At 45.6% G+C, this 15,501-nt stretch overlaps 1 protein-coding gene across 2 annotated transcripts in view; it reads left to right on the forward strand.

Annotated features, from left to right (window-relative positions):
• TBCEL (tubulin folding cofactor E like) overlaps positions 1-15,501 on the forward strand; it is a 53,876-nt gene that overhangs the window by 12,335 nt on the left and 26,040 nt on the right. The window contains exon 1 of one of the 2 annotated variants that reach the window (XM_040425226.1): positions 10,493-10,715. The exons of the other annotated variant lie outside the window; for it this stretch is intronic. Coding sequence (XP_040281160.1) covers positions 10,647-10,715 — 69 coding nt within the window. The 5' untranslated portion in view covers positions 10,493-10,646. Of the gene's footprint in view, positions 1-10,492; positions 10,716-15,501 lie in introns of those variants that run through there. 2 annotated transcript variants of the gene reach the window in all.

Here is a 15,501-nt window from a genome sequence, read left to right on the forward strand (position 1 = left end):
TGCCCCATCTACCTGTATACACAGTGCTGTGCCCCATCTACCTGTATACACAGTGCTGTGCCCCATATACCTGTATACACAGTGCTGTGCCCCATATACCTGTATACACAGTGCTGTGCCCCATATACCTGTATACACTGTGCTGTGCCCCATATACCTGTATACACTGTGCTGTGCCCCATATACCTGTATACACAGTGCTGTGCCCCATCTACCTGTATACACAGTACTGTGCCCCATCTACCTGTATACACAGTGCTGTGCCCCATCTACCTGTATACACAGTGCTGTGCCCCATCTACCTGTATACACAGTGCTGTGCCCCATCTACCTGTATACACAGTGCTGTGCCCCATCTACCTGTATACACTGTGCTGTGCCCCATATACCTGTATACACAGTGTTGTGCCCCATCTACCTGTATACACTGTGCTGTGCCCCATCTACCTGTATACACAGTGCTGTGCCCCATCTACCTGTATACACAGTGCTGTGCCCCATCTACCTGTATACCCAGTGCTGTGCCCCATATACCTGTATACCCAGTGCTGTGCCCCATATACATCTACCTGTATACCCAGTGCTGTGCCCCATATACCTGTATACCCAGTGCTGTGCCCCATATACCTGTATACACAGTGCTGTGCCCCATATACCTGTATACCCAGTGCTGTGCCCCATATACCTGTATACACTGACCCTACACCTCGTATACACAGTGCTGTGCCCCATATACCTGTATACACAGTGCTGTGCCCCATATATCTGTATACACAGTGCTGTGCCCCATATACCTGTATACACAGTGTTGTGCCCCATCTACCTGTATACCCAGTGCTGAGCCCCATATACCTGTATACACAGTGCTGTGCCCCATATACCTGTATACACAGTGCTGTGCCCCATATACCTGTATACACAGTGCTGTGCCCCATATACCTGTATACACAGTGCTGTGCCCCATATACCTGTATACACAGTGCTGTGCCCCATATACCTGTATACACAGTGCTGAGCCCCATATACCTGTATACACTGTGCTGTGCCCCATATACCTGTATACACTGACCCTACACCTCGTATACACAGTGCTGTGCCCCATATACCTGTATACACTGACCCTGCACCCTGTATACACTGTGCTGTACCCCATATACCTGTATACACTGTGCTGTACCCCATATACCTGTATACACTGACCCTGCACCCTGTATACACTGTGCTGTACCCCATATACCTGTATACACTGTGCTGTACCCCATATACCTGTATACACTGACCCTGCACCCTGTATACACTGTGCTGTACCCCATATACCTGTATACACTGACCCTGCACCCTGTATATACTGTGCTGTACCCCATATACCTGTATACACTGACCCTGCACCCTGTATACACTGTGCTGTACCCCATATACCTGTATACACTGACCCTGCACCCTGTATACACTGTGCTGTACCCCATATACCTGTATACACTGACCCTGCACCCTGTATACACTGTGCTGTACCCCATATACCTGTATACACTGACCCTGCACCCTGTATACACTGTGCTGTACCCCATATACCTGTATACACTGACCCTGCACCCTGTATACACTGTGCTGTACCCCATATACCTGTATACACTGACCCTGCACCCTGTATACACTGTGCTGTAGATGCTGGTGAGTGAAAGCCCTGTTCACCGCTCACTCCCCGGCCCGGGCCTCATTACATGGTGTGGGACTGTGGGGCCACAAGGAGGCATTACCATAATGTGTGGGGGCAGCACGGAGACATTATACTGTACAAGCCCCATCCAGTTTAATGTCTCTTCGTAGCCTTTATAGGACAGACAGGGCAGTGGAAGTTGAAGGAGGCTGTCACCAAATTTCCAGCATGTTTTCAGTGTTTTTTCCTTCTCAATTGGGTATTTATGGCAAATATATATATATACCGTTATTATGATAAATTTCTTAATATCGTTATCGTGGGAGTATTTTTGATTTCGCCCAACCCTAGGTGGGCACTGGCTCCGCTATTTTCAGAAGTCCCATAGCAGTGGATAGAAAAAATGCCATGAATGAGCAGTGGGCTCTTAAAGGGGTTGTCTCCCCTCAAAATGCCACCAAGATCAGATAGGAGCAAGTCCCACCCCAGGGACTCTCGCCCTCTATAGATTTGAGCCTCCAATATTCAAGGGAGTGCTCCTCGCATGCATGGTCGTCTTCCATTTATTTCTACTGGAGCGGTGAAAAGAGCTGAACGGCGCAATCTGCAATTTTCGTAAGTCCCATATAAATGAATGGAGAGAGCACAGCGCATGCGTAGCCAGCGCTCCACTTGCTTCTATGGAATCGCCGGAAGTAGACGACTATTTTTGGCTCTCCCATAGAAATGAATAGAGGCCGGCCGCGCATGTGCGGTGCTCTCTTGTTCTCTATGGGATCTTTATCCTAGAAATAGGTGCCAGTCCCAGAGGTTGGACCTGCACCTATCTGACATTGGTGGCATATTCTTGCGGTATGCCAGCGATGAGGGGAGACGACCCATTTAAAGGGAATGACCTATTTTTTTAAATCAGGTTTTGATATTAAACAGATTTTTTTTATCAGTCTTTGTAATTGTTTATTGTTTAATTTTGTAAATTTTTTATTTTTTATTTTGCCATGTCACTATCTATATTTAAATAAAAATCCTAAAATCCTGCAATTTTCACACTGACCACTAGGCCTAAAATATAGATTTATCTCATTAGCCAGACTACGTCATCTGTGGGAGGCTGCCCCCACCGGTGTGGAAGCGCCCACCTGCCGTATAATTGATAGGGCTGGACATCCCACCCGACCCCTTTAATCTCCTGCCTGTTCAAATTCGGCATCGGGGGCAGCTATTGTGTATATGCTGCTACACGTCCTTGTGCAACCTCACCCATTCATTTCTGTGGCGCCATGCACACATTGGTATGTTTTGTGGATCGTGTGGCCATTCCGCAGATTATAGAACCAGATTGCGGAGCAGAGTAGTCCTTTCGATTGACAAAAATAAGAATGCACACAGAAGGTGTCTGTATTTTGCAGGTCTGTGATTTGCGGTCAAATATACGGACACGGTCATGGGCATGTAAACAAACTGAAGTGGGCATACCTTGGCCCACATCACCTGGCTATCCCAGTCACCAGTAACCACGGAGAACCGCACATGGTTGCATTCAAGATATTGAAAATCTCTGATTCAATTTGATCATACATTTGATGTGTTTTTTGGCCTTTTTTGCTTCTGCCATTGATATGGTGAAACTGAGCATGTGCGGCCATCTCAGTGAGCAGGACAAGGAAATAAGAAAATCAAACAAACACTAGGTGGCGCTATACAGATACATTTTATTGAATAGCTCAGTGGCTATGCGAAATGTTTAATTACATGAAATTACAAAAGTATTCAGATCCAGGGGGCTGGTTTGAAAACTGTAGAATATTTTTCATGGGACAACCCCTTTAAGGTTTTTATTGTTCGGAGTGCGAAGACCCCCATGATCGCTCGAATGAGACAAGAGAAGCGCTCACATGGAGGACTCTTTCTTGTCGCTGTAGAGGAACTGAAAACGGGCTGATAGACTATTTCTATTGATCCCATCTCCAGCAGCCGCTTCTTTCTCCTCGTTTTAGTGATTGCTGGAGGTCTCAGCACTCGGAATTTAGTTAAACGTACAGGAACACTTTCAGTACAGTATTATATGAATAGTACTCCTCCCACTGACTCCAGATCAGTCATCTGGCTGCCCGCAAATTGACAGTGGAATACATTGGGAGGTCTTCTTCTGGAGTCCTTGCCATAATGTACGCATGCTCATAAGCCCCCTCATTGTCCACTGCCGGTTTGTGGATGCACAACAGGTGAACAGGCCTGAGTATCGACATATAATTTGTGATCAGTGCCCGATACATGCCTGTCAATGGATGGTAGTATTCTTCTTTCACTGTATGGTTCTGTATGAAGTACTATTCTGTCAATGTTTGGTAGTATTATTCTGGCATGGTATGGCAGTACTATTTATTGTCACTGTGTGATAGTATCATTCTGTTACTGTTCGGTAGTATTATTCTGGCATTGTATTGGAATCCTATTCTGTCAATGTACGCTAGTAATATTCTGTCAATGTATACTAGTATTCTGTCACTGTATGGTAGTATATGGGACCCACTCCTATCGCCAGAATGCCCCCCCCCCCCCCCTCGAAGTGAAGATAGAGCAGCGTGCACGGCCATCCTCAGTTCACCACTATGGGAGATCCCAAATTTTCAAAACTCCTACAGCAGTGAATGGAGAGCACGCTGCAAAATCATACATTTATCACCGATCCACAGGACCTCCACCAATCACAAGAACCACGGGGACCCCGACCATGTTCTGCATTTGAATGGAGTGGTGGTCATGCATGCGTCCTGCTGCTCCATTCAAAGCCTGTGGGACTGTTAGACATAGCTCTCTCCATGAGTCTTAGGCTCCATTCACACATCCGCAATTCCATTCCGCATTTTGCGGAACTTCCGGGTCCGCAATTCCGATCCTGAAAAAAATAGAACATGTCCTATTCTTGTCCGCAATAGCGGACAAGAATAGGCATATTCTCTTAGTGCCGGCAATGTGCGGTCCGCAAAATGCGGAACGCACATTGCCGCTGTCCGTGTTTGGCGGATCCGTGGATCCGCAAAACACACACGGATGTGTGAATGGACCCTTATAGGGATTGAATATTGCTGTAGAAGGCGTGCATGACGACCGTTTAGACGGGGACACAGGACTCCCACTTCTTGTGATCTCTGCGATCATAAATTCATCAATATCTTGTGGATTGGAAATGTCTTATTTTTCATGGGTCAGAAGGAAAAAAATGGCAGCGGCGTTCTGTCCATCGCAGGAAAACACTGAAGTTGCTGTGGCAAGGGACACCAGGATGAGGAGGCCTGTCTGGTGTTTGTGTGGCCTTGCAACTTCGATTATAGAAGAAATCTCTTCTAAGGACCTATTCACACGTCGACAAAATTCTGGCGGCAGCCACATGTTGGCGGCCACCCATTGTTTTCATTGGGAGGCAGCACGGCCGTTCACACGGCTGGCAGTTTAAAGCCGCAACTGCGCCAATAGGGGGCATGTCCCTTCTTGAGATGTTGTCCACTCATGGTTTAACTCCATTCAGTGGGGCTAAACCAGGTGCAAGCCTACATAAACTGCGACGGAGTAAGCGGTGGATTTTCATAGTGTGAATGTACCGTAAATGGTATGTGCACACGGCAGTGTAGTTTATATGGATTTTCATGCAGATTTCGCTGCATTTCCGCACCAAAATCCGCACGTGTCGCTTGTGGATTTTGCCACAGAGATCTCACCCTTTGCCATGCAATCTGCCCTGAAAAGCCACACAAACAATTGACATGCTTCAGATTTCGAAATCCGACAAGGGGCATGGCTTAGCAGAAAGGGGGCAAAACTTTACAGGAAAGCAGCGTGCCTAAAATGCGCCATATTGCGCCACAATTCTGCCATAGAAATCTGTCTCACAGGAAGCCGACCATCGGCTGGTATAGAGTCAGAGAAAAGTGTCTGTCCCTGCACCAGACTTCTCCTCCAGCCTGAGCCCCTGAGATAAATCCGCCGCTGGTCTAGACGCCGGTCTAAGATTACGCCATCTACAGGATTAGTAAATTTGGGCTACCGTACTTTGTACTTGAGATTTGGGGTTATGCTATGATGTAAAAAATTAAAATCAGATACCATATAGTACCTGACTGTACCACACATGGATCCAGAGATCTCCACATTCCCTTTAGCCCAAGTTCACACTTCAGTTACTTGGTCAGTTATTTCCATCAGTTATTGTGAGCCAAAACTCCCGTGCGCACGATGTATGCCGCTCCGGGACATATGGTCCGCTCACGGAGCGTATGTCTCAGAGGACATACGGTCGCGTGCAAGAGGCCTGAGACCGGACGGCCCATATTGCAGGCTGCAGACAGCGGGTCCACAATATGCAGGCACTGGCCACGTGCTCACCACATTACTGATGCAGACCCGTTCACTTGAATGGCTCCGCAATCCAGAAGGTGCAGTGTGGAGCGGAGGCACGGAAGCACTACGGAGTGCTTCTGTGGAGTTTCTCTCCGTGCCTCCGCACCGCAAAAAAATAGACCATGTTCTTTTTTTTGCGGTGCGGACAGATCACGGACCCATTTAAGTGGAATGGTTCTGGAGCAGTGGCCGCAGCCACACGGATACTGCTTGTATGAGGTACCCAATGCACGGAACGGCCGTGTACATGAGGACTTATTCTGCTAGATTTACTTCAGGCTGGCAACCCCGGGGGCATGTCGTTTTTCAGGAAGTGTGTCCTTTCTACCGCAATTCTCTCCCTGTAACTGCCACAGAAGACACGGCTGGCGGCAGTTACATTTAGGCCTCATGCACATGACCGTAGTTTCGATCCGCATTTTTCATTTCAGCACCATGACGGCAAGAAAGTAGAGATTGACCCCTGACCTCTGTAGGGGCAGGAATAGAGAAAGGTTAAATTGCCCCCTCCCACCACCGTTCACCAGTGTGTTCCTGCCCCTACAGTGGCCAGGACAGAAGAAGTCTTCTCTGCCAGTCAGCGAGGTGAAGTGGATTTGAAACGTCTTTTGTTATTTTCTACCTGGGCTCTGCATCGGGGGTTTGTACTTCCCTTGCAGTAGATCCGGTGCCCGGGTATGTCCCCTGTCCTCCTCCAGCGGTTTATTCCAACGCTGGCAGGGAGACGGCAGGGTCACGCTCCCTGTTAATCAGGAGCCTACCCTGATGCTGCCGCGGCCTCCTGTCTCCAAGTGAAATCAGCTGGCTTAGGCCTCATGCACACGGTTGTTGTTTTGGTCCGCATCCGAGCCGGATGCGGACCCATTCACTTCACAGGGGCCGCAAAAGATGCGGACAGCACTCCGTGTTCTGTCCGCACCCGTTGCTCCGTTCCGTGGCCCCCGCAATTTTTTTTTAACATGTCCTTTTCTTGTCTGCGCTTTGCTGACAAGAATAGGCAGTTATATTAAAGGCTGTCCGTGCCGTTCCGCAAATTGCGGAACGCGCACGGACGCCATCCGTGTTTTGCGGCTACGCGATTTGCGGACCGCAAAACACACCACGGTCGTGTGCATAAGGCCTTAGACGCAGGAACCGCACTGAGGCTTGGTGTGCTGGAGGATGTCGGACCCTGAGATTCAGCCGCCTAGAAAGCTGGATGCTCCGACGCAGCAAACTGCGAGTTCCCCCATGCGGGGATACATTGGCAGAAGGCTCAGTAGTAGTATGTCGGGGACCATACTTTTGTACATAAGGCTACAACTCTTTTATTACTTAAGGGAACAGGATGGGTATTCCTCTATGTATGGTACCTCTATATACTCTCCTTTACTGAGTCCTTATGTCCTTGGGAGCATATATGTATACAAAGAATCCTGCACTGATAGAGCTGCTCTCTTACCATAGGTCTCTAAACAGGCTTTGAAGAAGCCGAGGAGGAGTACGAATCAAATTCAATGCTATGTTAAGCTTCCTGATCAATAATCTAAAAAAAACTCGGTAAAGAGTGTATTACCAAAATTGTAAGAGACGAACAGCCGTCTATCATGCAGGAATTCAAATCTATGATCCACGAAGAAGTTAAATCTTCACTGACATCATTCTGCGAGAAGAGCCTTGGCCTGCAACCGCCCAAACGCCAAATTGACGAGAAATTCCTCCTCAGACTCTGATGGTCTGGAAGATGAAGCTTCCTCGTCAAAAAGATGGGATGACGAAAATCCCTTATCAGAAGGGGTAGTAGTGGAAGAATCGGAAAGAAAAAAATAATTCCACTGAGAAAATGAACTACCTTTTCAAAGCGGTCAGGGGGATAGAAGATGTACAAAAACCCCATTCTATACAGGAGGAGATGTTTGGAGGTTTAAAGACCAAACACTCTAGAGTCTTTCTCATAAATGAGAACATCAAGGAGATGATTATGGATGAATGGGTGGATCCAGAAAAGAGATTGGGAATCTCTAGGGAATTTAAAAAGAGACTGTCATTTGATCCTACTGAGTCTAAAGTTTTGAAGATATACCTAAGATCGATGTACAGGTAGCGAAAGTTAATAAAAAGACCTCTCTACCCTTTGAAGACGCCACTCAGTTAGACCCCATGAAGAGAAAGGCTGATAGCCTTCTACGAAAGTCCTGGGAGGTGGCCATGTATAGTCTTAAAACCAATATTGCAGTAACATCAGTGGCCAGGTCGATGTACCTTTGGTTGAATGTGTACTATCATGTTCTGATCAGAACTCAGTCACAAAGATACCTAAGATTCGCCAATAAAAGTCCTATGGGAAATATAGTACATTTTCAATTTGTCGCTCTTCCCTTCGGAATTTCATCTGCACCCAGGGTCTTCACCAAGCTGGTAGTGGCGTTGATAGCTTTCCTGAGAACAGAAGGGTTAACAATAGTCCCCTATCTGGATGATTTTCTCATAGTATCAGACTCAGAACATCAAATAGAAACAGATTTAAACAGGTTTTGTCATCTTTTAGAAAGTCTAGGGTGGGGTGGGTGATAAACCAAGGCAAATCGTGCCTACTACCGAAAACAAGGGTGAAATTCCTCGGTATTCTCCTAGACTCTGCAAAACAAACATCATTTCTTCCAGCAGAAAGAATAGAAACTATACAAAGAACGACCAGGGAGTTTCTGAAAAGAAGATCTTACTCCATCAGAGAAGCCATGAGTCTTTTAGGTCAAATGACATCCTGCATTATGGCGGTTCCCTGGTGTTAGACCCACTACAGAACTCTCCAAGCCTGGTTACTGAGGAAGTGGGACAAATGCCAGACATCACTGGACCAGAAAATTCTGATTCTGGAACATGTAAAAAAAACTCTTCCCTCTGGTGGCTCCGTAGTGATCCACACCGATGCAAGCGGTACAGGATGGGGAGCAAAGGTCAACGAAAGTCTCTATCAGGGGGTCTGGTCAGCAGAGATAGCAGTCCAGTCATCGAATTATCGAGAGCTCAGAGCAGTCTGAGAGACCTTAAAAGCAGCCTCGGAAGAATTAAAGGGCCAACACATAAAAATGTGACGACGGTATCCTACCTCAGACATCAGGTAGGAACAAGGTCAGTAAGACTAGGAAATCTGTCAGGGAAAATATTTTCCTGGGCAGAAAGTACGGTGAAATCCGTCTCAGCTGTACATCTAAAAGGGAGAAAAAATTTGGTAGCGGATCCTAAGCAGGAAGAAAATAGATCAAGGAGAATGGTCCTTAAACAGGCAGATATTCGACATGATAGTAAAAAGATGGGGTCGACCATCTATAGACCTGTTTGCCTCGAAAGAAAACACATTTAACCTTTCTCTGTTCCTGCCCCTACAGAGGTCAGGGGTCGATCTTTACTTGGTTGCCGTCATGGTACATTCATGGAAGCTGAATTACCAGTAAGACTAATGCCTCACTCACACGTCAGTGTTTTTGGTAAGTGATTTCCATCAGTGATTTTGAGCCAAAACCAGGTGTGGATCTAAACACAAAGCAGGTGCAGATCTTTCCCTTATACCTTATGTCTGTGGAGGCTCCAGTCCTGGTTTTGGCTCACAATCACTGATGGTAATCACTGACCAAAACACTGACGTGTGAATGAGGTGTAGTTCTGTTTTTTTGCAGATCGGATGCGGAACCATTCATTTCAATGGGGCCGCTCCAAAAAAAGTAGAACATGTCCTATTTTTCTCTGTTTTGCAGACAAGAATAGGCATTTCTAACAAAGGGGAGGATGTGAGGATCCACGCGTTTTGCGGATCTGTTATTTGTGGACCGCAAGAACTATACGATGCAGTCGTGTGCATGAGGCCTTATACTGAGTGCGTGCAAACACCTGAGCGAGGTGGACTGAGAAAGAAATAAAAGAACAAACAGCAGGTGGCGCTATAGAGATACATTTTATTGAATAACTCATTGGCTATACTAAGTTTTTAATTACATGCAATTACAAAAGTATCCAGATCCAGGTGCTGGTTTGAAAAATGTAGAATATTTTTCGTGGGACAACCCCTTTAACTTTAGCTGCCTGTACTGTATTGTGCTGCACGAAAATCCATGAGAAAAAAATGTGTGTAAAACACATCATGTGCATATACCCTAATGGGGGGGCGACTGGGGCTGATAACTGGTCCGTCCACTATTTGGGCTGTCAGATGAGTTTCCATATTTACATCTTCCTCGTGAGCCGTTGAATTCAATGCTGAAATTCCATCCTGAAAGGTGATCCAGATACATGCTGTAGGTGTGTGAGCAGCTTTGTGTGGCGCTTTTATTTTATTATTTTTTGCATTTGCTGGTCTTTCCTGTTTTATTAGTCTTTATAGCAGGAAGGTCATCGATCCGCACTTTGGTCTGCACCGGTATGAGTGATCTTCATGATCAGCGCAGACCCTTGTGTCCCGTTCAGGGGGGCAGCTGCAGGCAGTATATGCTCTTTGTGCAGGGAGGGGACGGCTGCAGGAGGCTGAAGGGAGCGTGACGTCATTGTTTTGGCTTCTCCATGGTAACCACAGATCCTTATTTACTCTGCATGAGCTTCAACTGCCAAATTCAGATACATGAATATGTGGCCGGGAGCTCTCACGCACACAATGTGGTCCTGGTTAGAAGTCCTGTCCTGGAATATGGTAAGTCACAAGAGCTTGCACTCACTTCTCGGGAGACATTCTCTCGTAACACACGAGTAAACACTCGGGGAAAGTGACTGCTGCCATTTTTTGCAACTAGATCCGTCATTTCCTTGGACCGGTTTACTGTTTGTGTAGTGGAGGGTAGAAGGGTCACTCGCTGATCCGATCACATATTCTACGCTAGTTCTGTTAGGGCCCCTTCACACACAAATTTGCTGTGGCTTTTTTTTTTTTTTTTTTTTTACCAATGCAATAAAAAGTGCTTGCATTTTTTAAAAATTTTTCCAGATCAAATGCATTTTTAGTGGTGTTGTCGTCTTAAGGCTGCGTTCCCATAGGCAAAACCGGAAAAGTCACTGATTCAGTAGCGAAAAATAGGCACATTCCATACGGCATCACCAGATTACAAATGACTTCAATGTAAAACAAAAAAGGCAGCAATGGGCATATAGTGGTGTGTTGTTGTTTTTTTTTTTTTTTTTTTACGTACTGTACCTGAAATGGCATGTCACCACTTGCAAGCATTTGATGGTAGTTTTCCGTAGTAGTCAGGTAAAATTCAGGAGGTGTATGTAGAGTGTAATTGGCGCTGTTTATGCCACCAACAAGACCGTTTTTCAGCCACTGCATGCTCTACTCATCAGTCGCTGATTCTACTGTGGATTTTGCCATGTGAACCTAGACTAACGCATTTTAGAGTGTTGTGTTTTTAATTTTTTTATCAGCGATTTTTTTGCTTTACAGAGAAGGGACCAAAAAAGGCAGAAAAAAACTTGCTTCAACATACTAGATAAAAAAAAAGCCAGTAGCAAGAAAACACTTGTGTGTCCTACTCCAGCTGCTGTGAAACTACAGCTCCCAGCATGCACACTTACTAGGTTGTTCTTGTAAGGCCTCATGCACACGACCGTTGTTTTGGTCCACATCCGAGCCACAGTTTTGGCGGCTCAGATGCGGACACATTCACTTCAATGGGGCTGCAAAAGATGCGGACAGCACTCCATGTGCTGTCCGCATCCGTTGCTCCGTTCCGCGACCCCGCCAAAAAAATATAACACGTCCTATTCTTGTCCGCGCTTTGCGGACAAGAATAGGCAGTTATATTAAAGGCTGTCCGTGCCGTTCCGCAAATTGCGGAACGTGCACGGACGCCATCCGTGTTTTGCGGATCCGCGATTTGCGGACCGCCAAACACACCACAGTCGTGTGCATGAGGCCTAACTCCCATAGAAGTGAAAGGAGGATTCTGGGAGTTGTAGTTTCAGAACAGCTGGAGCGCCAGAGGTTGCTGATCCCTGACATAGACTTTCAGCTGACCTCAGGAGCTGCCGTTTATTTCAGCAAAAAAATATGCAAGTGGAAAAAAAGCCTCAAAAACCACAAAATTGCTGAAAAGTGCCCTAAAAAAAACTATGTATGAACAGATTCTTAGACCTTGTTCACATTTTTCACATTTCCGTTTTTCACTGACTGTTGTCTGCATTTTTAGCAGACAGTACACATGCCATTGATTTTAATGTGTTTGTTCACGCATCAGTGGTGTTTTCCACTGACCATGTCAGTAAGAAAATCACAGAGACATGCAGTACTTTGGTCCGTGATGTGGGCCAAACACGCCCAATATAATCTATGTGTCCGTGTGTTACATCCGTGTTTGGTCTGTTTTTCACTGACCACTGATAGGAGATGCTTTGGAAATTGATGTTCCTCTGAGCATAGTCCATGGAATACAGATGACACACAGAGGGCCAAACACGGACATCTACATGGATGCAACCCCTTTAACCCCTTAAGGAACGGGCTCCTTTTCACCTTACGGGCCAGGCCATTTTTTGCAAATCTGACCAGTGTCACTTTGTGTGAATAACTTTAAAACTCTTTCACTTATCCAGGCCATTCTGAGATTGTTTTTTTCGTCACATATTGTACTTCATGACACTGGTAAAATGGAGTAAAGAAAAAATCATTTTTATTTATAAAAAAATACCAAATTTACCAAAAATTTAGAAAAATTTGCAAATTTCCAAGTTTTCATTTCTCTACTTCTATAATGCATAGTAATACCTCCAAAAATAGTTATTAATTTACATTCCCCATATGTCTACATGTTTGGATCATTTTGGGAATTTTCCAAAACCCACTTTTTAAGGACCAGTTCAGGTCTGAAGTCACTTTGTGAGGCTTACATAATAGAAACCACCCAAAAATGACCCCATTCTAGAAACTACACCCCTCAAGGTATTCAAAACTGATTTTTACAAGCTTTGTTAACCCTTTAGGTATTCCACAACAGTTAATGGCAATTGGAGATAAAATTTTAGAATTTCCATTTTTTGGCAAATTTTCCATTTTAATCCATTTTTTCCAGTAACAAAGCAAGGGTTAACAGCCAAACAAAACTCAATATTTATTGCCCTGATTCTTTAGTTTGCAGAAACACCCCATATGTGGTCGTAAACTGCTGTACGGGCACACGGCAGGGCACAGAAGGAAGGTTTTTGGAAGGCAGATTTTGCTTGACTGGTTTATTTACACCATGTCCCATTTGAAGCCCCCCTGATGCACCCCTACAGTAGAAACTCCAAAAAAGTGACCCCATTTTGCGGGATGAGATGTCGGTTTGATTGGCACATTTTGGTCGCTTGCTATTACACTTTTTGTGATGTAAGGTGACAAAAATGGCTTTTGACACCGTATTTATATTGTTTTGCTGTGTTCACCTGAGGGGTTAGGTCGTGTGTTATTTTTATAGAGCAGGTTTTTACAGACGTGGCGATACCTAATATGTATACTTTTTTTTATTTATTTTACTTAAACACAATAACAGCATTTTAGAAAAATAAAAAAAATCATGTTGTCTCCATAGTCTGAGAGCCATATTTTTTTAACTTTTTGGGCGATTGTCTCATGTAGGGGCTAATTTTTTGCGGGATGGGGTGCCGATTTGATTGGTACCATTTTGGCATACATACGACTTTTTTGATCACTTTTATTACCTTTTTTGGGGAGTAAGGTGGGCAAAATTTCAATTTCATCATAGTTTTTATTTTAATTTTTTTATGGCGTTCACCGTGCGGGGAAAGTAACATGACCGTTTCATAGATCAGGTCATTACGGACGCGGTGATGTCAAACATGTGTAGTGCATTTTTTTTATATTTTTTTTTTATAAATGTGTTTATAAGATTTTCCAGATATCACAAGACACCTTCACTGGTCTTGTAGAGTTCTCCTCCTTGTCCGGTCTGGTCTGGGGGCACAAGGGGGACCTTAAAGGGAACCTCACCTCCAAAAACCATCCCAAGCCGCCAGCAGTACCAGACAGTAGCCAGCAGCATGTTTCCGATGATAATTTTCTTCCTGAAGGCCGATGCGGCTAAACGTTTTTTTATTCTCTGCCGGCGCGCTTCTCTAGTCATGCTGGAAGTCAATGGGGCAGCGGCCTCCTTGCTTCAAGTCAAGATAACCACGCCCCCTTCCCTGTGACTGACAGCAATTACGCAGAGAGTTTGGCAAAGCCAGCCGAACTGCCGGCTGTCTGTCACAGCGAAGGGGCAGGGAAGGGGGCGTGGTTATCTTGAGGCCGCTGCCCCCTTGACTTCCAGCATGACTAGAGAAGCGCGCCGGCAGGGGATAAAAGAACGTTTTCTGAGCTTTAGCCGCATCGGCCTTCAGGAAGAAAATTATCGTCGGAAACACGCTGCTGACTACTGTCAGGTACTGCTGTCGGCTTGGGATGGTTTTTGGAGGTGACAGGTTCCCTTTAACAGTATTCGGCAGGTGGTTTTTATGTTATGGCAGATCAGTGTACGGCATTGGCTTGTACTATATCTGTTTCCATATACAAGTAAAGCTTTTCCATTTCAGTGCACACCGATGTTTATTTGCAGATGAGCTTTGTCTCAGATGTTCTCTTTACAGCAAGAGAAAAATCAATGAAGCAAACAAGACATACCACATCCCCCATTAGTTCTCTGCTACTGACATCCCTGAACATGGAGGAGGAAGGTAGAAATAGCATATAACCGCCCAATGGCATCCTCCCTCACAGTATTTCTGCTTGACTGTAAGGGCTCCTGCACAGGACGGTATTTCTCTTCCTTGTGTTAAAGGAGTTATCCGATATCTAAAATATTCCCCCCAATGCCCGGGCCTCTTGTATGGATTATACTTACCTGCTCCTCTGCAGCCACGTTCCTCCGGATCCCTGCATGGCCGCCGCTGCATCTCCCTGTCTCTCGGATCAAAACATCTGGTGACAGGGGAAGCAGCCAATAGCAGGCTGCGACGGGGATGAGTCTCTTTTTGCTCATTCATTGGGTAATCCGCAGCATCTTTATACCGCCAGATAATCGCTAACGAGCTTTCCTATGAACGCTCGTTAGCAATTATCTGGCGGATTCACGGCCTGTGTAAAGGGGCCTTTACCCGTTTTTAAAACAGCACATTGACCCATACAGGTCAATAAAGCTATTCACACAGTAAATCCATGTAGCCGATCCAAGAAACTCACTGTAGGCCCTACTTATATCTGATTTTGTGGATGAGAATAGCCCTTCCTGTTGGTGAGAGTGAGAAAACAAAATGCGCACAGACAGGGGGGAGGAAGTACAGAGAGACAGAGACACATGCTGCCCATAGACATCTATTGACAGGGGAGGGGTGAGAAGAAGGTTGGAAATGCAGAGAGACACACACACACACAGACATGCTGCCCTTTGATGTCTATGGAGAAGGGAGTGGTGAGGAGGAGGAAGTGCACACAGACACAAAGAGACATGCTG

This window comes from Bufo bufo, chromosome 1 (assembly GCF_905171765.1).
Source record: "Bufo bufo chromosome 1, aBufBuf1.1, whole genome shotgun sequence".
NCBI lineage: Eukaryota > Metazoa > Chordata > Amphibia > Anura > Bufonidae > Bufo > Bufo bufo.